The sequence below is a fragment of the Manis pentadactyla genome, chromosome 7 (assembly GCF_030020395.1).
Source record: "Manis pentadactyla isolate mManPen7 chromosome 7, mManPen7.hap1, whole genome shotgun sequence".
Lineage (NCBI taxonomy): Eukaryota > Metazoa > Chordata > Mammalia > Pholidota > Manidae > Manis > Manis pentadactyla.
This window is the reverse complement of record NC_080025.1, coordinates 71,010,301-71,033,924: the sequence shown is the minus strand read 5'-3', so window position 1 is coordinate 71,033,924 and position 23,624 is coordinate 71,010,301. Positions and strand designations below refer to the sequence as shown.

The window sequence follows — 23,624 nt, the reverse complement described above, 5'->3', positions numbered from 1 at the left end:
TAGTTCAGATTTCACCTTCCTATTCTATAGCAACTGCTAAGGATGTATCAAGTGCCATGGAAGCCAACTCATTATTTTCACAAAGAAATAATGATAATAAATCAGTCTTATCAGATTTAGAATATGTGAACAGGTTAAAAAAAGATGCATAACCAGTACACCAAATAAACTGTAATCTTTCATGGTATACTGCTACAACAATGGCCCTTGATAAATCATGCCCTCTATTGTGCCCATTTACATTTACAAAATGACTTTGCTGTTCTTCTTATCAAGAGATGAGACTTTTCCCTGACTCCTTAAATCTAAACTGCCCTTGTAACTTGTTTTAACCAATAAAATTCAAAAGTGACATCATGTGACTTCAGAGCCTAAGCCTCAAGAGGTCTTGCAATCTCCACCTTTCCCTTTTGGAACACTCCAAGTTTGGAAGTCCAGCTAGAATGCTGAATGACCAGAGACCACAGGGAGAGACAGCGTCTCAGCCACCAAGGCCCCAGGCAGTGGGCAAGATCACGTCAGACTTTCCAGCCTCAGTCAAACAGCCTGGTGATCTGCATAAATTAAGACCAGCAGAAGAGCCACCCAGCTGGGCACAGTCAACTGAAACAATCATGAGAACTAATAAATTGTTTTATGGCTGTAAGTTTTGAGTGGTTTTGACAAAATACACAACTAAGATCAGAAATTATAAGCTCAAACAGGAAAGAATCACTTATTCAAACACAAAACAAGAAACTAGGATTTTGAGAGTTTTATTTTCTGAGAGTAGAAAGTATAAAATTTAACAGTGGAAAGAAAACCAAGCTGTAAAATCCTGAGAATCAAATTCAACATTTAATCCTTTTAAAGTCACTAACTCTCACAACTAATTTGAAATATAAGTACTTTAACTTTTTATTCACAAAACTAATTATGCTATAATAAATTTTGTTAGGGTTTTGTTGTCAGAAGGTGTAAACCTCCCTTTCACAACTTTATTCTACTATTCAGCAGAGACTCTCTATTTAAAAAAATCAATCAGTTGTAGTGGTCTTTCCCATCAAACATATAGGCTTATATCCTTGTAGTGAGTGTGGAAGTCTTTGATTTTAGGAAAATAACCATCTAATCATATATGTCATACCCTTTGGCAACTAGGAAAGCTTAAAGTGCTTGAAAGACAAATTCTAGAATGATGTTCAAAGGCAGGATTTATAACCTATTCAGTGACCAACAAAAGTATATAAAAGAGTAAGACTTGCATTGTTACAATTTGTAGATTTGCATTGTTGAGGCTTATCTTAAACTTTGCATAGTTTGACCGATATTCACTATATCATAATTTGCATTGCTGCTGCATCAGAGGAAACTTAAAAATAATATCTCTACCTCTGTCAGAGTAAATTTAGAAAGCATGATTGTACTCATTTCTACACTTACCAAGTTTCCTTCAAGTCAACATTCCCTCCTATCTCAAATCACCAACCCACTCCCAGCACCCACCTTAATGATATATTTTGGTAAGAGCTTAATAACAAGTTTAGTCTCTAAAGATGAGCAGTGTTCATCAGTTGCATCATATCATGGAAAGCACTAAATATCAGCTGAACTAGCTTTTCTGCATCAGTGTCTGGACATGATTTCCAGGCTGTACAGGCCACAACAAACCTGTGAAGCACAAATAATAAACGGTTAGGTAATATGTAAAATTCACAACATAAAAAGGCTCCAAATGGTGATGAATACAGCCCCTACCTTTATCTCATATGGCTGTTCATATATGAAATGTGAATCCTTACTGAATCAGGTAAATGTAACCTGACACAACTGAAGGTAAAGCTGTATTTATACATAATGCTAAGAATACCTACTTTACTATGTGAGAAGAGACTAAGGACAAAAGGCAACAAAAAATTACCGAGAGCCAAGAATGCTCTGGAGGAAGGCCTTATATTCTGTTAGACAAACCGAGCCGCTGGCTTCCTGAAAAAGACTTTCCTAATGTCCCTTAAATGGAATTAGCTGGAACATGAAATTGTGTCACTGTTTGCAATGAAAATTGAACTATTTTTAAAGAATAATACAGTATTTGATAGAGTAAAAAGAAAAATGAAGGGTAAGAGGAGAGAAAAGCTGTTTCTAGAAAAGCCAGAGAGAAACTCTCTTGGGACCATGCCATGCCTTCCACCTCCTTCTAGATCCTCCTGATGAACAAATCTCCCATCTGGCAGATGATAAAAGTGGCCCCAGGAAGCTGAAGAAAACAGGACAAATTTGGCTTCTGGTAGACTCAGAGCAGAAACAGGGCTACTAACTCTCTTGGCACTAGCCTTCCCCTTTTCAGACACTCAATTTTTATAGCAAAACATGCATTAGCTCAAATTCCAATAAAAATATTGAACAATGTAAACCTTGCGGACAACCATGCAATTTTTATATCATTAAAAAAGACAGGAAATCAAACTTCAACGTGTACTTTAGATTAAGCAGAATGAAAAACATGCCCTGGCCCTATTTTTAATGGTGAAACCAATGTTTGCATGGATTACATTTGCTGAAAGATAAACAGGAACCTAGAGAGTCTTACTTTGTTTTCACCTAGTGATTCATGATTACTAGTCATTTTCTAATTTCCATTTAGCAATATCTAAATATTTCTTTGCAAAGATTAATGATTCCTATAAAAGTATTAACATATTTAAAAGTTCCGTTATCTTTCTAAATTATAGAAAGAACCTTTCCTATCTGCACAATTCACAAAGAATGTACAGATGCCAATGAACAAAGAGAAAATATTTTGCTTCATAAGAATTCAAGTTATTTTCATCTATCAAATTATTAATGAATAATTTATAATGCCTAAAGTTGGTAATGATGTGATTAAATATGGAAGGATATATAATAGTATACACTATTTGTAATGATGAAAAACTGGAAATAGGGAAGTGGTTAAATTATGGGAATTTGTAAGACTAGACATTATTCAACAATTAAAAATATCTTGAAGCATATTTAATGGCAGTGGAAATAATGGCTTGAAAAAGAATGAAATTCACAAAAAAGATATTAAAATATTTATAATATAATCTACATTTGTAGAAATTCTACATATAATCTATATACCTTATAGATTAAAAACAGTAAATCTTGTGTCTTATAATGGAAATATAAATAATTTGTTCTTACATTTTTTCCATATTTAAAAAAATTTTTATAATGAGCATTTATTTAAAATAAAATGCTATTTCAAAAATGAACCAATTTCTTTTTTAAGTCACACAATTTCTAAGTATAAAATGAAAAAAATCTCTTCCATATAATTTCCATGTATTTCATTTGAAAAGTATTTTAAGTATATTCATAGTAATAACACATGAATAACCACAAGCCCTGATTTCTTTTCTGAGTTCCACACTCAGACCTCCAACCTACCACTGACATATGCCCTTGTGGACAAGTATGGAAACACATGAACTCCAACTGACCAGTCCAACCAAATCAGTTTCTCCAGGAGCATTTACTTTAAAGCCTCCAGGTGACTCCAATATATACTCAGGGTTGTGAACATGGTCCTGCAGCTCCTCTCTACCTCTCTTCAACCTCCTCTTCCACCACCTTCCGACTCAACTGCTGATTTATCCATACTGCCTTTTGTGTTTCTTATAAATGTCAAGCTCTTTCTTAACCCAGGACCTGTATATTTAGGTTCAACAACAAAGTCATTGTAAAAACATTTACTGAGAGAGGATTAAAGATGGCAGTGTGAGAGGAGGGACAGAGGCTTCCTCTTAAAACCGCATATAATATGAAAATATAATTAATACAACCAATCCTGAGAGAGCAACAGGAAAGAGGACTGCACCAGACTGCATACACCTGGAGAAAAGAGCAGACCCCACGGAACAGGGTAACGTACCAAACCTGTGTCTTGGTGGAACCCAAGCCCTTCCCCCACCCCAGCTAACCAGCGGGTAGGAGAGAAATGGAGCCAGGGGAGTGGAGGCCTGGGACTGCTGAATATCTAACTCCAGAAATCTGCTCTTGGAGCACAAACCTACATTTCATGGTGCTTTCATGATTCTCTCGTGATTATGGGGTTGGATAGCTAAGACAGGCAGAATTCCTGGAGAGACTGAGATTCCAGCCACTTGTGGAAAGCAGGGATCCATATCTGGCTGCTCTGGGACAAAAGCTTATACCTGTGTGCTCAGCCCACTGGTTCAGGCAGGGGAGACAGGCACAGCAGCCGGGAAGCAGGAAACAGCTCTTTCCTCCCCTCAGGCACCAATCCCACTCCCCTGTGACCCCCGACATTGCTTCAGGGGCTGAGCAGCTCCAGAGAGTAGAGCTTCTGGACACTAGAGGGCATCATACACAAATATGAAACACCAAAGGAACCTTGTCCAGACTAAAATTAATATAGCCCCTGAGAAAGATGACATGGGCCTCATGACTCTTTCTGAAAGGGAGTTCAAAATAAAAATCATTAACATGCTAATTGAGGTACAGAAAGATATTCAAGAACTCAGGAATGAATTCCGGTCAGAGATCCAGTCATTGAAGAACACAATGGAGGGTTATTAAAAGCAGAATGGATACAGTGGAGGAGACGATAAATGAAATAGAAACCGGAGAAGAGGAATACAAAGAAGCTGAGGTACAGAGAGAAAAAAGGATCTCTAAGAATGAAAGACTATTGAGAGAACTATGTGACCAATTCAAATGGAACAATATTCGCTTTGCAGGGGTACCAGAAGAAGAGAGAGAGAAAGGGATAGAAAGTGTCTTTGAGGAGGTAATTGCTGAAAACTTTCCGAATCTGGGGAAGGAGATAGTTTCTCAGGCCATGGAGAGCCACAGATCACCCAACACAAGGGACCCAAGGAAGACAACACCAAGACATATAGTAATTAAAATGGCAAAGATCAAGGATAAGGACAGACTGTTAAAAGCAGCCAGAGAGAGAAATAAGATCACATACAAAGGAAAGCCCACCAGGCTAACATCAGACTTATCAGCAGAAACCTTACAGGCCAGAAGGGAGTGGCATGATGTATTTAAGGCAATGAAGCAGAAGGGCCTGGAACCAAGATTACTTTATCCGGCAAGATTATCATTTAAATTTGAACGAGGGATTAAACAATTTCCAGATAAGCAAGAGCTGACAGAACTTATCTCCCACAAACCATCTCTACAGTCTATTTTGGAGGGACTGCCATAGATGGAAGTGTTCCTAAGGTTTAATAGCTGTCACCAGAGGTAATAAAACCACTAACTATCCCCAAAGTCAATCAAGGGATAGACAAACAGTACAGAATATGATACCTAATATATAAAGACTGGAGGAGGAAGAAAAAGGAGGAGAAAAATGAATCCTTAGATTGTGTTTGTAATAGCATATTAAATGAGTTAAGTTAGACAATTAGATAGTAAGGAAGTTAACCTTGAACCTTTGGTAACCACGAATCTAAAGTCTGCAATGGCAATAAGTACATACCTATCAATAATCACCCTAAATGTAAATGGACTGAATGCACCAATCAAAAGACATAGAATCACTGAACGGATAAAAAAACAAGACCCATCTGTATGCTGCCGACAAGAGACTCACTTTAAACCCAAAGACATACACAGACTAAAAGTGAAGGGATGGAAAAAGATATTTCATTCAATTAATAGGGAGAAAATAGCAGGAATTGCAGTACTTGTATCAGACAAAATAGACTTCAAAACAAAGAAAGTCACAAGAGATAAAGAAGGACATTACATAATGATAAAGGGGTCAGTCCAACAAGAGGATATAACCATTATAAGTATCTATGCACCCAACACAGGAGCACCTACATATGTGAAACAAATACTAACAAAATTAAAAGGGGAAATAGAATGCAATGCATTCATTCTAACAGACTTCAACACTCCACTCACTCTGAAGGACAGATCAACCAGACAGAAAATAAGAAAGGACAAAGAGGCACTGAACAACACACTAGAACAGATGGAACTACTAGACATCTACAGAACTCTACACCCAAAAGCAGCAGAATACACATTCTTCTCAAGTGCACATGGAGCATTTTCAAGAATAGATCATATACTAGGCCACAAAAAGAGCCTCAGTAAATTAAAAAACATTGAAATTGTACCAACCAGTTTCTCAGACCACAAAGGTATGAAACTAGAAATAAATTACATAAAGAAAATGAAAAATCCCACAAACACATGGAGGCTACACAATATGCTCCTAAATAACCAATGGGTCAATGACCAAAGAAAAACAGAGATCAAGCAATATATGGAGACAAATGACAACAATAATTCAACACTGCAAAATCTGTGGGATGCAGCCAAGGCCGTGCTAAGAGGAAAGTATATTGCAATACAGGCCTATCTCAGGAAAGCAGAACAATCCCATATGAGTAGTCTAAACTCACAATTAATGAAACTAGAAAAAGAAGAACAAATGAGGCCCAAAGTCAGAAGAAGGAGGGACATAATAAAGATTAGAGCACAAATAAATAAAATCGAGAAGAATAAAACAATGGAAAGAATCAATGAAAGCAGGAGCTGGTTCTTCGAGAAAATGAACAAAATAGATAAACCACTAGCCAGACTTATCAAGAAAAAAAGACAGTCTACACACATAAGCAGGATCAGAAATGAGGAAGAAAAAAATCCCTATGGATACCACAGAAATACAAAGAATTATTAGAGAATACTATGAAAAATTATATGCTAACAAACTGGATAACCTAGAAGAAGTGGACAACTTTCTAGAAAAATACAACCTTCCAAGGCTGACCAAGGAAGAAACAGAAAATCTGAACAAACCAATTACCAGCAACAAAATTGAACTGGTAATCAAAAAACTACCTAAGAACAAAATCCCTGGACAAGATGGCTTCTCTGCTGAATTTTATCAAACATTTAGTGAAGACCTAATACCCATCCTCCTTAAAGTTTTCCAAAGAGTAGAAGAGGGAATACTTCCAAACTCATTCTATGAGGCCAGCATCACTCTAATACCAAAAGCAGGCAAAGAAACCACAAAAAAAGAAAATTACAGACCAATATCCCTGATGAACATAGATGCAAAAATACTCAACAAAATATTAGCAAACCGAATTCAAAATTACATCAAAAAGATCATCCATCATAATCAAGTGGGATTCATCCCAGGGATGCGAGGATGGTACAATATTAAAAAATTCATCAACATCATCCACCACATCAACAAAAAGAAGGACAAAAACAACATGATCATCTGCATAGATGCTGAAAAGCATTTGACAAAATTCAACACCCATTCATGATAAAAATTCTCAACAAAATGGGTAGAGAGGGCAAGTACCTCAACATAATAAAGGCCATATATGACAAACCCACAGTCAACATCATACTTAACAGTGAGAAGCTGAAAGCTTTTCCTTTAATATCGGGAACAAAACAAGGATGCCCACTTTGCCCACTTCTATTCAACATACGACTGGAGGTCCTAGCCATGGCAATCAAACAACACAAAGAAATAAAAGGCATCCAGATTGTCAAGGAAGAAGTTAAACTGTCCCTGTTTTCAGATGACATGATATTGCACACAAAAAACCCTAAAGAATCCACTCCAATACTACTAGATCAAATATCTGAATTCAGCAAAGTTCCAGGATACAAAATTAATATACAGAAATCTGTGGCATTCCTATACACTAACAATGAACTAGCAGAGAGAGAAATGAGGATAACAATTCCATTCATAGTTGCATCAAAAAGAATAAAATACCTAGGAATAAACCTAACCAAGGAAGTGAAAGACCTATACCCTGAAAACTATAAGACACCCTTAAGAGAAATTAAAGAGGACACTAACAAATAGAAACTCATTCCATGCTCCTGGCTAGGAAGAATTAATATCGTCAAAATGGCCATCCTGCCCAAAGCAATATACAGATTCGATGCAATCCCTATCAAATTACCAACAGCATTCTTCAACGAACTAGAGAAAATCATTCTAAAATTCACATGGAACCACAAAAGACCTCGAATAGCCAAAGCAATCCTGAGAAGGAAGAATAAAGCTGGGGGCATTATGCTCCCCAACTTCAAGCTCTACTACAAAGCCACAGTAATCAAGAGAATTTGGTACTGGCACAAGAACAGACCCACAGACCAATGTAACAGACTAGAGAGCTCTGATATAAACCCACATATATGGTAAATTAATATACGATAAAGGAGTCATGGACATACAATGGGGAAATGACAGCCTCTTCAACAGCTGGTGTTGGCAAAACTGGACAGCTACATGCCACATAATGAAACTGGATTATTGTTTAATCCCATAGACAAAAGTCAACTCGAAATGGATTAAATACTTGAATGTCAGTCATGAAACCATAAAACCCTTAGAAGACAACATAGGCAAACATCTCCTGAATATAAGCATGAGCAACTTCTTCCTGAACGCATCTCCTTGAGCAAGGGAAACTAAAAGCAAAAATGAACTCATGGGACTACATCAAACTAAAAAGTTTCTGTACGGCAAAGGACACCATCAACAGAACAAAAAGGCATCCTTTTGGGAGAATATATTTGTAAATGACATATTCAACAAGGGGTTAACATCCAAAATGTATAAAGAACTTACATGCCTCAACACCCAAAAGCAAATAGCCCGATTAAAAAATGGGCAGAGGATACGAAGAGACAGTTCTCCAAAGAAGAAATTCAGATGGCCTACAGACACATGAAAAGATGTTCCACATCACTAATCATCAGCAAAATGCAAATTAAAACCACAATGAGGTATCACCTCACACCAGTAAGGATGGCCAGCATCGAAAAGACTAAGAACAACAAGTGCTGGTGAGGATGCGGAGAAAGGGGAACCCTCCTACACTGCTGGTGGGAATGTAAGCTAGTTCAAAGATTGTGGAAAGTTCCTCAAAAAACTAAAAATAGAAATACCATTTGACTCAGGAATCCCACTCCTTGGAATTTACCCAAAGAATACAACTTCTCAGATTCAAAAAGACATATGCACCCCTATGTTTATTGCAGCACTTTTTACAATAGCCAAGATACGGAAGCAACCTAAGTGTCCATGAGTAGATGAATGGATAAAGAAGATGTGGTATATATACACAACAGAATACTATTCAGCCATAAGAAAGAAACAAATCCTACCATTTGCAACAACATGGATGGAGCTGGAGGACATTATGCTCAGTGAAATAAGCCAGGCAGAGAAAGACAAATGCCAAATGATTTCCCTCATTCGTGGAGTATAACAATGAAGCAAAACTGAAGGAACAAAATAGCAGCAGATTCAGAGACTCCAAGAATGAACTAGTGGTTACCAAAGGGGAAGGGTATGGGAGGGTGGGTGGGGAAGGAGGGAGATGGGGATTGAGGGGTATCATGTTTAGTACACATGGTGTGGGGGATCCCGGGGAGAACAGTATAGCACAGAGAAGGCACATAGTGGATCTGTGGCATCTTGCTGCACTAATAGACAGTGACTGTATTCAGGTATGGGTGGGATCTTGATAATATGGGTAAATATAGTAACCACATTGTTTTTTCATGTGAAACCTTCATAAGAGTGTATATCAATAATACCTTAATAAAAAAAAAGACAAAGACATAAAAAAAAACCATTAACTGAACATAACATATTTATGAGGCATTGTTAAAGAGCTGGGTATACAACAACGAACAAATCAAAGACCCTGTTCTTTATCCTAGGAAGAGAGGATAGATCACATACAAATAACTGTACATATTGGATGGCTCTAAATACTATAAAGAAAATGCAGCAGGTATACAGGGAGAAAGAGAAAGTGCTCTTTTATACAGAGAAGGCCTCTGGATGAGAACAAATATTGTCTCAGAAAGGGGAGTGATCCTTACATATGTTTCAAGGAAGAGAATACTTGGCAGAGGAAATCATAACTGTGAATGCCATGAGGCAGGAGCTTGCTCTGTGTGTTCACAGTACAAGAAAGCCCATGTGGCTAGAGTCGAGAGAAACAGCAGCAGAGTTGTAGGAAATAAGGTCAGAGAGGTAACTGAGCGGTAGACCATGTAGGGTGTCACAGGACAACTTTGGATTTTACTGGGAGTGAAATGAGAAGCCCTTGGAGGATTCTGAGTAGAAGAATGACAGGACTTGAGTTACATTTTTAAAGGGGTCATCAGGACTGCTGTGTAGAGAATGGTCTCCAGGGAAGGAAAGAGAAAAGCTCGGTACCTGTTTCAACAACCTAATGAGAAAAGACGGTGTCTCAGCTTTGGTATAGCACTGGACAGTCAGCAGTGATCCGACTGCAGACGGCTGCTTCCTTGGCTATTCAGATGGTTAATTCCCTCTCATCCTGAACACCTGAGCTGTGCGGTCACTCCGCGGAGGCCTTCCCTGGTCACCTATATAAAGCAGTACCCCATCCTTCCACTAGTTTGTCTCTATTCCCACATCAGCTTGCTTACTTCCTCCAAGCATTCATCACTATTTGAAGTTACTGTTTGCTTTAGTCTCTCTTTCCCAAGCAGAAAATAAAATCTGTAAGTGGGGGGAATCTTGTCTGTCTTGTGTCCCTTGCACCTAAAACAACCCCTGGCACACTCTAAGTTCTCACTAAATACTTCCTGAATGAGTAAATCAGAGTTCTGCCCCAGGATCATTAAAAATACATTTTATAAAGCTAGAGAGCTGAGGTATTCCTGGCATGAACTCTTACCATTGCATGTGATACAGGATCCACTACTTGTTAGGAAGTATGTTAAAATGCTTACTTAGTCTCTGTGTGATATGATTTTAAACCTCTGACTCTTTATCATGAAAAATGATAATGAGATCCCTTTTTAACCTTTGTTTTTCAACCTTTAATTTTCATATTAGTGTATACAAACTGAATACTATGGGAATACAGAATCTAAGGACTCAGATGTCAATAAACATAAGACCACTGGTATAAGAGACTATGTACAAATCACACTTGAAAAAGCAGAAATACAGCTCTCTTTTGCCTTCCAGGTTTTAATATCTCACTCTTTCTTTAAATTAGACCTCAGGCAACCCAAATTAAATGTATCTGAATTGGTAAAAAAAAAAATTCTTTTTTTGAATATAAATTAATTTAATCTTTTATCTTGGCCTCATTAGTATGTTCTATGACTATGAACTGCCACGTATTTACAGGGAGTCAAATTTTATCTGAACTTAACCATAAAATATCTTGGTAGAACAAACATGTTACTGTGTATGCTGATTTTTGAGGGTGATGATGATCTGATTAGGGAGTCAAACTTAAGTGATGCTCTGCACAAAATGCCTAAAGGACTGATTTGATAAGAGTCCCAAAAGTAAGACAGAGAAATAAAATACATTAAATGTCCAAGCGGCAAAAACAATTACCTATGGGTAGCAAGTGACAGACAGTGGCACAATCAGAATCAGTGTAAGAAAGACATTCAAACAACCGGTGAGAGCTTTTTTACTCTACAGCACAGTGAGAACAAACAGAGCAGCCTCACCTGTCATCTCGGATGTGGTAGAAAAACCCATAGCCATTGTGCACCATGGGGACCACCGCACCCTGCATTCTTGAATAGCCAGCCAGACTTGTGGAGAGAACAAAGTTTCCACCTCCTCCACTGTGTGGCATAAAGAAAGGATATTTTACTAGCCTTACAGAAGCTTATGTTGCTTCTGAAGAGCTTTTAACATTGAGGAAAAAGAAAATGATTGATGAAGTTATAGAACACTACATTATATTACCTTTTGGAGAAAAGTGGGTCTGTAAAGAGCTCGGGAACAGGGAGACCTTCCTCTTTTGCTATGAGTAAAAGACCTAAAAGATGACGGTCAAATCCTGCAATGAAACCCCAAATATAAAGTTAGAAAATAACTGTTAATATGAAAGTTTTTTTTAAAGTCCAAAAAATACCAAGGTAAGTACCTTTGCCAGTTGAACAATCTTTCATCATTTTATCATGTTTTGCAAAAGCTTCTAACATCTTTTGCTGCTGCTCAAGATGCTGTATTAAAAATCAAGAGACACTTCAGTAACAACTGCATTAGAAACCAAACAAATGAAAAAAAACCCTGAGCTCAATGTAATTAAGATTTATGTAATTTGGGAAAAAAAGATTTCTAGGAAGAATTAAGACAGATGTTTCTATGTCTTCTTACTTCTTATTGCCTCTTTCCCATTTGCCTTACATCTTGATTCTTTCTTCCTGGAACAGGAAAATAGTAATTTGTGGGCATTGCTGAGGTGACATCAACAAGTGTAAAGACAGAAGCAACTGGAATTTCAAAACTAAGGCATAATTGTACAAAAATGATGATGAAGCAGTTCTATGAAATTATAATAAATTCACATATACATAACAATGTCTACCAAAACTAAGGAAACAAATACACACACAGTACCAAAATAGTGGTGGGAAGGACTATCCTGTTGTCTAAATGCTTCAAAAAAAAAGCTTAAAAGAAACATAAAATTATTCTAATTCTAATATATGAACACACGATTTGTGATATCAAAAATATTTGACCCGATCAACAAAAGCTTCCTTTTAGCAGAATTTTGGGGAAGTCTGCACTTCACTGGTATTACTCTAAAGGTAGATCAAAAGTAGTAAAATATTCATGGTTTTAAAAATACTTTGCCTAGAAAGTGACACAAATGGGCTTCTTCTCAGGACTTCCCCATTTCTTATTCTTTCCAGGTATATACTTCACTGGTAAATGAACAAATGCTTTGAAAACTTAGAAAAAATAGCTGAGAGTATTTTTTTGAGCCAAGGGAACTGAGGTAAAGACAAGAGCCAAGGTTCCTTTAGAACATGTAAACAAATCCTGTAAATTTTTCTGTCCAAATACTTACGCTGTTACGAGGATCCTGCATGGACTGGCACCACCTGGTTGCCTCTACTGTACATGATCGCATAGTCTCTGTACGGCCATGATAAAAATATCTTGTCATAGCTGTTTCATAGCAGCAACCAGGGCTACAGGAAAAAATGAAGATAAGAGAATGTAGCATAAGAAAGAAAATGCTCTATTGTTACTACAAAGAGAGTATACCCAATTAAGCTGACTTTGGTTAGAGATTAGGCTCTACAATACAGACTACAGTTGAGATTTTCAATAACAAAGAGACCATTCTCACTTTCAAAGAGCAAAAATTATTCTGGTTCACAGGACCTGGTGATTGGTCATTACTAGTGATTGGTCTCTTCAAACTTTCTACTTTTTCCTGGTTTAGGGAACTTCTTAAATAATACTTTTACTTAATTCTGTAGTCAATCATGTTCTATATGAAGGAACTAAAGGCTAAGGACTTTATACTACAATCTATCATTGTATAACAAATTACCCTAAAACTTAGTGGTGCTTCAAAGGCTTGGCTATATCAGGTTATATACACTGGAATCTGTGGTAGGTATGCTCTAAGAGGCTCCCCAGTGATCCCTGCCTCCTGCCAGTTATGCCCTGGAATAACTGGTCACACCAAGTATGGGAGGGACCTCGTGACTTGCTACCAATGAAAAGAGGAAAAAGTAATGGTGTCACTTCCAAAATTAGATGACAAAAAGGCTTTGTCTTGCTCTCTTTGTTATGCTGAGGGAAGTCAGCTACCATCTGGAAGCTGCCTTTTATAAAGGCCCAGGAAGGAAGAAACTGAGGGAGGTTTCTGGACAACTTAGAAGGAACTGAACAACTGGCTGAGTGAGGAGCACATCCTCTCAGAGGAGTGCCTTTAAATGAGAACACACCCTGACATCCTGATGAAACTCAAGAGAGACATGAGGTTGGAGGCACCCCATTAAGCTGTACTTGGATACCTGACAAACAGAAAATGTGAGATGATATATGTTTTTTGTTTTGAGCCACTAAGTTTTGGGTAATTTGTTACACAATAATAGATTGTAATATAGAGTCCTTAGCCTTTAGTTTCTTCATATAGACCATGATTGACTACAGAATTAAGTAAAAGTATAATTTAAGAAGTTCCCTAGAGTAAACTAGGAAAAAGTAGAAAGTTTGAAGGGACCAATCACTAGTAATGACATTGAAATGGGAATAAAAAATACACAACAAACAAAATTCCAATACCAGATGGCTTCATGCATGAATTTTACCAAACATTTAAAGAAGAGTTAATAGCTTTCCCACTCAAACTTTTCCAAAAAAAATGAAGAGAAAGGAAAGCTTGCAAATTTATTTTACGAGGTTAGCATCACCCTGGTACTAAAACCAGACAAGGGCACTAAAGAAAAAGAAAATTGCAGATCAATATTCCTGATGAACATACATTCAAAAATCCTTAGCAAAATATTAGCAAATAGAATTCAAAAGTACAAAGGATCATTCATCATGACCAAGTGGTATTTATTCCAGGGATGCAAGGATAGTTCAATACCCACAAATTAATCAATGTGATACACCACATAAAAGGAAGGATAAAAACCATATAATCCTTACAATATTGCTGAATAAGCAGCTGACAAAATCCAACATCCATTTATGATAAAAACTCTTAACAAAGTGAAAATAGAGGGAATGTACCTAAACATAATAAAGGCCATATAATAACAACAGTTAATATCATACTCAATGGTGAAAAGCTAGAAGCTTTTCTTTTAAGATCAGGAACAAGACAAGGATGCCCACTCCCACCACTTTCAATCAATATAGTATTTGAAGTCCTAGCACAGCAATCAGATAAGAAAGAGATATAAAACGCATCCAAATTGGTAAGGAAGAAGTAAAACTGTAACTATTTGCAGATGACTTGATAATACATACAGAAGACCCTAAGCAACTCCACCAAGGAACTATTAAAACTAATAAATGAATTCAGTAAAGTAACAGGATACAAAATCAATGTATAGAAATCTACTACATTTCTATACATAAATAATGTACTAGCAGAAAAGAAAAATTGAGAAAACAATCCCATTTATAGTTGTATCAAAGAGAATAAAATACCTAGGAATAAATCTAACCAAGGAGGTAAAAGACCTGTACTCTGTAAACTATAAAATATTGTTGAAAGAAACTGAAGATGACACAAATAAATAGAAAGATATTCCATGCTCATGGATAGGAAGAATTAGTATTATTAAAATGGCCATACTGCCCAAAGCAATCTACAGATTCAGTGCAATCACTATCAAAATTCCAATGGCATTTTTCATTACATCAGAGCAAATAATCCTAAAATTTGTATGAAACCACAAAAAATTCTGAATAGCCACAGCAATTGTGAGAAATAAGAAAGCTAGAGGTATCATGCGCCTCAATTTCAAACTGTACTACTAAGCTACAGTAATCAAAACAGTATGGTACTTGCATAAAAACAGAAACATATATATCAATGGAACAGAACAGAGATCCCAGAAATAAACCCACACCTATATGGTCAATTAATATATGACAAAGGAGGCAAGAATATACAATGGAGAAAAGAGAGTCTCTTTAAAAAATGATGTTGGGAGAACTGGACAGCTATGTGCAAAAGAATGAAAGTGGATCACTCTCTTACACCATACACAAAAATAAATTAAAAATGGATTAAAGACCTAAATATAAGAACTGAAACCATAAAACTCCTAAAGAAAACATATGCAGTGTTCACTGAAATGAATGGATAATAAAGATGTGGTATGTGTTTATGTATATACATACACACACACACACACACACACACACTTGAATATTATTCAGTCATAAGAAAGAATGAAATCTTGACATTTGGGACAACATGGTATTATGCTAAGTGAAATAAGTCAGTCAGAGAAAGAGGAATACCATATGATTTCACATATACATGGAACGTGAAAAATAAAACAAACAAGCAAAACATAAACAGACTCACAAACACAGAGAACTGACAGTTGGTTACCATGGGAGTGGGAACAGGTGGAGTAGATGAAGGGAATAAAGAGGTACAAACGTCAAATTATGAAGTAATTTAGTCACAGGGATGCAAGTATAGCATAAGGAAGACAGCTCATAATATTGTAATATCTTTGTATGGTGACCAATGTAACTACACTGACCATGGTGATCATTTAATAATGTTTATATGATGAATCACTAAGTTCATCTCAAACAAAAATAATATTGTATATAAACTATATTCCAATAAAAAACATGATTAAAAAGATGTTGCTACCCTACAACCTCTAATGAAATAAAAGATCTTGGTAATGGTCATGAATGGCTACTAAAACTATTAGGTAGAAAAATCAGAAAGGAAACTTTATAATGGATGCTGGCTAACAAATGAACCCACTCTCAAGCTGAACAGGATGAAATGGAAAACAAGGAACAATAACTATTTGACTTACTGTTGTAAAAAATAATAAATGACTGATTCTTACTCTCAAGTCTCTAGATCTAACTCCCAGTTTAATAGGAAATGTGGAAGACAGAGCAACATGTTTAAATGGTATTTTTCTTTGAATTAAAAGACAAATGCACGAAAAGTAACAAATTTATGTTAATAGGCACACAATGTATAAAGATGTAATCTGTGACAGTAACAAAATAAAGAAGGTGGTACAGAGATATTTAGAAGCAATACCTGTATATTGAGACTAGGTTGGTATTGTTCAAAATAGGTTGTTATAAATTTAAGATGTTAATTGTAAAAAAAAAAAAAAAACGGCTAAAAAATGTAGAGAAAAATAAAGAAGGGAGTCAAAGTACACTACAAAATTTCAACTAAATACAAAAAAGACAGTAGCAGAGGAGTTGAAGAACAAAAGCCATATAAGACCTACAGAAAACATAGCTAAATGGCAGAAGTAAATACCTCTTATCAGTAATTGTTTTAAATGTAAAGAGACTAAACTTTCCAATCAAAGGCAGACATTGGCAGAATGGGATAAAAAACAGTCTATCTGCTGTCTACAAGAAATTCACTTTAGATATAAAAATATTAACAAGTAAAAAATAAAAGGATGAGAAAAGATATTAACCAGAAGTTAATAGTAACCAAGGGTTGAAGTGACCATATGATAAAAATCATTTTAAATAAAAAAGGTTAAAAGAGGAAAACAGAATATTATATACTGATAAAAGGTTTAATTAATTCATTAAGAAGATATATAACAATTATAAAAATACATGCACTGTGACATAATGAGTCATAAGAAATACATATTTGGTCATTCATATGATCAAATATATATTTCCCAGGTATATTTGGTCTTCATCCACAGTTCCTGAAAACACTGCAGAGTCTTAAAAGGTGAAATAGGTGTTTTGTCACATTAATGAATGATTTTTGGATGCCTACCCAAGGGCAGAAGACAGAGGCTGAAATCAGCCAACGGCTAATAATTTAGTCAATTATGACTATGCAATGAAACCCTCACAAGAACCCCTGAGAAGGGCTTATCTCTCCCTGCTGTTGGATCCTGCTGCTCAGTCAGAGAGAGCTTCTGTGCTTGGGGAACCGGACCGCCTCCACATGCCACCCAGCCAGGCCCCAAGCTCCACAGGGATAGAAGCTCCTTCATTGGGACCTTGCTCTATGTCTCTCTTCACTTGGCTGTTAACTTGTATTCTTTATAGTATCCTTTATTAAACTGGTAAATGTAAATGTTTTCCTGAGTTCTGTGAGCCATTCTAGCACGTTAATCAAACCTAAGGGGGAGGTTGTGGGAACCTCCAATCTGTAGACAGTAGGTCAGAAGCACAGGGAACGGCCTGGGGCTGGCGACTAGTGTCTGCAGTGGGGATTGCAGGGCAGTCTTGTAGGATGGAGCCCTTAACCTGGGGAATCTGGTGCTGTCTCCAGGCAGGGAGCATAAGAATTGAGCTCTCCAACACCCAGCTGGTGTTCAAGAAACCCCCTCCTACATACTTACACATTGGATTTGGGTCTAGGAACCTGAATGAAGTTATACTACTGTTACTTCTGTGTATAATATTGTTACTGTTATATATATATATGTAGGAAAAGAACACCCCCATGTATGCACTAAACCACACAGCTCTAAAATACATAAAGCAAATATTGACAGAATTGAAGAAAAAACTAAAACATAAAATAAGGTAAATTTTTCTCAAGTGTACATACAACATTCTCCAGGATAGACCACATATATGCCATAAAACAGATACCAATAAATTTTAAAAGACTGAAATCATACAAAATATCTTCTTCACTGACAACGGAATGAAGCTAGAAATCAGAAAACAGAAGAAAACTGGAAAATTCATAATGTAGCTGACTGTTGAAAAACATGGGTTTGAACTGTGCATGTCCACTTACACATGTATTTTTTTCAATATATATATTAGACAAGTTTTTAGAGATTTGTGACAATCTGAAAAAATGCTTTCTTTTCTCTAGTGTACTCTACTGTGAGAATACAGTATATAATACATATAGCAGAAATGTGTTAATTGTTGATGTTATCAGTCAGGTTCTAATCTTAGTAGACTACTAGTAGTTAAGTTTTTGGAGAGTCAGAAGTTATATGTGGGTTTTGCCTGCACAAAGGGTTGGGGCACCAACCAACACCAACCAACACCTACGTTAAAGAAGAAGAATCTCAAATCAATGAACTAACACACACCTTAAGGAACTAAAGAAAAGAACAACAAACTAGACTCAAAACTATCACAAGGAAGAAAATAATTAAGATTAGAGGTAAACAAAATACAGAAATTAAAAACAGAGTTAACTAAACTAAAACATTTGAAACGATCAACAAAACTGACAAACCTTTAGCTACACAAACTAAGAAAAAAAGGGAGAAGACTCGAATTTACTAAAATTATTAAAGATAGGACATTACAGCCAACTTTATAGAAATAAAAAGGATTGTAAAAGAATATAAGAAACCTTATGTAAGATGGATAACCTAGATAAAATGTATGCATTCTGAGAAACATACAAACTACCAAATCTGACTCAAGAAAAAAAATCTGACTGAACCTATAACAAGAAATCAATCAATAATCAAAAACCTTCCAACAAACAAAAGTCCTAAGATAACTTTATTGACGAATTCTAACACTTAAAGAATTAACACAAATCCTTCTCAAACTCTTCCAAAAAACTGAAGAGGAGGGAATACTTCCTAATTCATAACAAAGCTAGCACTACACTGATACCAAAACCAGACAAAGACACTATAAGACACTACAGACCAACATCCTTTATGAACACAGATGCAAAAATCCTCAAATACTAGCAAATTGAATTTAGCAGCATATTAAGAGGATGATACACTATGACCAGTGGAACTTATCCCAGGAATGCAAAGGTGATTCAACATAGGAAAATCAATGTAATATATCATATTAATAGAATGAAGGGAAAGTCCTACATGAGAATCTCAGTTGATACAGAAAAAGCATTTAACAAAATCAAATGCTCTTCCATTTACACTCAGTAAACTAGGAATAGAAGGGAACTTCCTCAAAATGATAAAGGGCACTTACAAAAACACACAGCTAACATCATACCCAATGGTGAAAGACTGAAAACTTTCTACTTCAGATGAGCAGGAAGATAAGGAAGCCTGCTTTTGCCAATTCTATATAACATAATATTGGTTGTTCCAGCCAGAGGCAAATAAATAAAAGTCATCCAAACTGGAAAGGAAAAAGGAAACTTATCTCTATTCACAGATGACCTAATCTTATATTTAGAAAACCCTAAAGAATTCACAAAAACCTGTTAGAACTCATTCAGCAGTTTCAAGATACAAAATTATACAGAAAAATCAGTTGCATTTCTATAATTCAATGTAATCTGTATCAAAATCCCAATAGTGTTTCTGCAAACCTATCTTAAAATTCATATGGAATTTCAAGGGACCCAGAATAGCCAAAACAATCTTGAAAAGGAGAACAAAGCTGAAGGGCTCAAATGCTTGCAGATTTTTTTTTTATTGAAGTGTCATTGATATACAATCTTATGATGGTGTCACATAAACAACACAGTGTTTTCAACATTCACCCATATTGTCAAGTCCTCATTCCCTCTACTGTGGTTACTGTCTATCAGTCATTCTTGCAGATTTTTAAACTTACTACAAAGCTACAATAATTAAAACAATATGGTACTAACATAAGAAGAGACATATAAACCAATGGGATAGAATTGACACCCCCAAAATAAACCCTCACATCTATAGTCAACTTATTTTGGACAAGAATGTCAAGACCATCCTATGGGGAAAGAACAGTTCTCTTCAACAAATAATGCTGATAAAAACTAGTTACCCACATGCAAAAGAATGATGTTGGACCATTAACATACACCATACACAAATATTAACTCAGAACATATCAAACACCTAAAGTAAGAGCTAAAACTATACAACTCCCAGAAGAAAATACAGGGGAAAACCTTCATGATATTGTATTTAGCAATGACTTTTTGGATATGACATGAATAACAAAGGCAATGAATGAAAAAAACTGTACTTCAAAATTAAAAACCATGCATCAAAGGATACTATAAAGAGAGAGAAAAACCCACAGAATGGGAGAAAATATTTGCAAATCACATATCTGATATTCAGAATATATAAAGAATTCAGACAAAATGAAACCCAATTACCAAATGCACAAAGGACTTGAACAGACATTTTGCCAAAGAAGATAAACAAATGGCTGATAAACACATGAAAAGATATATAACTTCCTTTGCCCTTAGGGAAATGTAAATAAAAAACAAAATGAGATACCACTTCACAGCTACCAACTACTGTGGGTAGGTATAACTTTTTTTTAATGGAAAAAATAAGTATTGGCAAATTCAAAGAGAAAGACAATAGAATAGAGGCTACCAGAGGCTGGGGCAGGAGAAGGAAATGGATCAATAACGGGTTTTGCTTAATGGATAGAGTTTCTGTTTGTGGTGATGAAAAAATTCTGGAAAGAGACAGTGGTGATTGTTGTGCAATACTGTTAAAAGTAATTAATGCCACTGGACTGTACACTTAAAAACTGTTAAAATGTCAGGCTTTATTTTGCATATATTTTACCACAATAAAGAAAGATAGTCAACTGCTTAAGGCAAAATGGTAGCAGTATATTTTGAAACTGGTAACGTAAGTAGAAGTATAATTCATGACAACAACACAAAGAGAAGCAAAAGAAAAGTATTGTTTTAAGGTTCTTATACTTGAAGTAGGAAATATTATTTGAAGGTAGACTGCAGTAAGTTAAAGATGTATTTTGTAAACCACAGTGCAACTACTTAAAAAAATTAACAGCTGACAATGGAGATAAGTGGAGAATTTCAAAAAAACACTAAATTAAAAAAAATAAGGAACAAAATCAAATGAGATAAAAAATGAACAGCAAGGTGGTAGATTTAAACACAAACTTACTGATAATTATATTTATTGAAAGTGATCTAAATATCCCATTTAAAGACAGATATTCTCTGGATACAAAACAAGCAACATCAGAAAGCTTCCACTACTACTTAGGAAGAAGGAAGTCACAACATACCATCTCTCCTATCCTAAAAATGAGAAAAAAAAAATTATCTACAAAATCTTATCTATCCATGAAACCATCAGGAAACTGAGGCTACAAGAAAACCATGTGACCTGAACTCCCACAATTGACAAAACCCTTTTTAGAAGAGAACAGACACTTTAAAAGTACCAAGGTCATAGAAAACAAATAAAGACTGAAAAATGTCACAGCTCAAAACAAATACACTGTTGACAAAAGTACAAATTAGGACACGGTGCTAACTAGGAAAGTCAGAAAAAAACAATGGGGAGTTAGGACAAAATACCTGTGGTAAAGATAGACCCCTTGGACCTCAAGACTCTGATAATGAAAAATGAATGGTCCTCACCGTCCGTGAAGTCTGTAATAGGCCAGCTGAAGTGCAAGCTGAATAAAGGTATCAGGGTGAAGCATCAACTTCTTGGTTAGCTTTTTGCCAAAAGATGTAAAGGCATATGCTACAATTTGCAGATCAGATGCCTAATAAAAAGAATTAAATGCAAACAATGAAAAATCATGTCAGGTGAACACTCCCAAGATAACCAAATTATCATACTCATTAAAGCAATCATTATATATACTTAAAAGTATTAAAGCTATAAGTTAAAAACGTTTTATGTTGTCATGCTTGGATGACAGCCCAATTTTTATATTTGGTAGTTTAAAGAGAAAGTATTACTAAGGGAAAAGTAAAAAATCTACCTGCTTGAAATACTGTGCTTTAGCTTGACTGATGTCATTCAATATTTTCTCATCCACAGTGAAAACAAGCTCCTCTGGAAGTGATATATCCCGTACTTTTTCTGAACCCTAAAAGTAGGAAATACTTCAAAATACCATATCTATAAATATATGAGGAGAAAAAGGATGAAATATTTATTCTAACATACCTTCCATCTTCCTTCATTCTCAAAAACCTTCTCATCAACATAATAGCTGACATTTACCATAACCATTGCATCATAAGGAGCATGCTACAAGGAAAAAACACAAGTTTTTGAATACTTTATATGAACTTAAAATTTGACCCAATACTTTATTTTCACTTTCCCTGCATTCTTAACACATAATAAGGAATTCTCAAATGCCTACATGATGACCAAGATTTGAATATCCTACAGTATAGTAAGTAGCTGCTCTATTTTATTTTCTGAGAAAGCACAAATATTCAAAGTTTGGAAGCACCTAATTAGAGATTTTGAGGTAATGGAGAGTGGTGTAAACATGAACAATCTAGAGAAAATAACTGCTATTCATACAGAAATAAAAGCAAGTCTACGTAGGCAATGCTAACATGCTCTGAACTTGTAAAGGCACCGTGGAAAAAGCAGATGGGGATGGCAGACTGTCGGAAGGCTAAACTGAGGATGGGTATGAATTCCCTTAGGAGAAAACATAAGCCACTAGGCATTAGAAAACACAACATTTTGTATTTATTTCCACAAGAGTGTTCAGAAGTGGTAGAAATAATTCTCAATGTTTAAGGAATGTGGGAAAGCTGTGCTGACTTAAGGGGTATTACAGTTTTGACAGCAATATTTAGAGAAAGGAATTGCAACTAGTGAACTTTTCCATCATTTATCATGGAGGACAAATGTTTTGCCTTATGTTCTCCATGTTCCTTTGATGACAAATTACATCGGATGTTTTTTCCTCTGTGATACTGCTACCACTTGATGTTGAACATAGTTACCATAATTTATGAACTCAGTGTAACACTTGGAGAGAAAGAAGGGAGGCTTTATGATGTGGACCTGCCACTTGGGCCCAGTTTCTGAGGGAGTAATTTAAGTGTTGTAAGTATCCCCATAACATCACACAGCTCTGGTTGCCCTGTATGACGGCCCTGGGGAACCTGGAAGCACAGTATATGCACTGTTACCTAGTAGTAGCCACAACATCAGGTAAGGCTCTTGGGGGAGGGTGGTCAGTACAAGATGCATGAGCAACGCATCCCACTTGTCAGCAACAGCTTGCACAGTAAAACTCACAAGTCGATGACAAACCCCTTTTCTAACAGCATCTCAAAACTGTGCAGTGCCTTATGGCTTTACAAAGAATTTTCACAGATGACACATACACTGTTTCACATAAAACAACAGTATTAATTTCTCACTTTTTAAAATTAAGGTATCAT

The 23,624-nt window shown here is 35.9% G+C and overlaps 1 protein-coding gene across 5 annotated transcripts in view; it reads right to left on the bottom strand.

Annotated features, from left to right (window-relative positions):
• Positions 1 to 739: 739 nt before the first annotated feature.
• Positions 740 to 23,624, bottom strand: part of CROT (carnitine O-octanoyltransferase) — a 66,767-nt gene continuing 43,882 nt past the window's right edge. For all 5 annotated transcript variants that reach the window (XM_036911840.2, XM_036911841.2, XM_036911843.2 and 2 more), the window contains 8 exons: positions 22,378 to 22,461; positions 22,190 to 22,297; positions 21,837 to 21,967; positions 12,870 to 12,993; positions 11,937 to 12,015; positions 11,756 to 11,849; positions 11,512 to 11,631; positions 740 to 1,650 (listed from right to left, as the gene is read on the bottom strand). In XM_036911840.2, the coding sequence (XP_036767735.2) occupies positions 1,530 to 1,650; positions 11,512 to 11,631; positions 11,756 to 11,849; positions 11,937 to 12,015; positions 12,870 to 12,993; positions 21,837 to 21,967; positions 22,190 to 22,297; positions 22,378 to 22,461 (861 nt within the window). In that variant the 3' untranslated portion in view covers positions 740 to 1,529. The remainder of the gene's footprint in view (positions 1,651 to 11,511; positions 11,632 to 11,755; positions 11,850 to 11,936; positions 12,016 to 12,869; positions 12,994 to 21,836; positions 21,968 to 22,189; positions 22,298 to 22,377; positions 22,462 to 23,624) is intronic.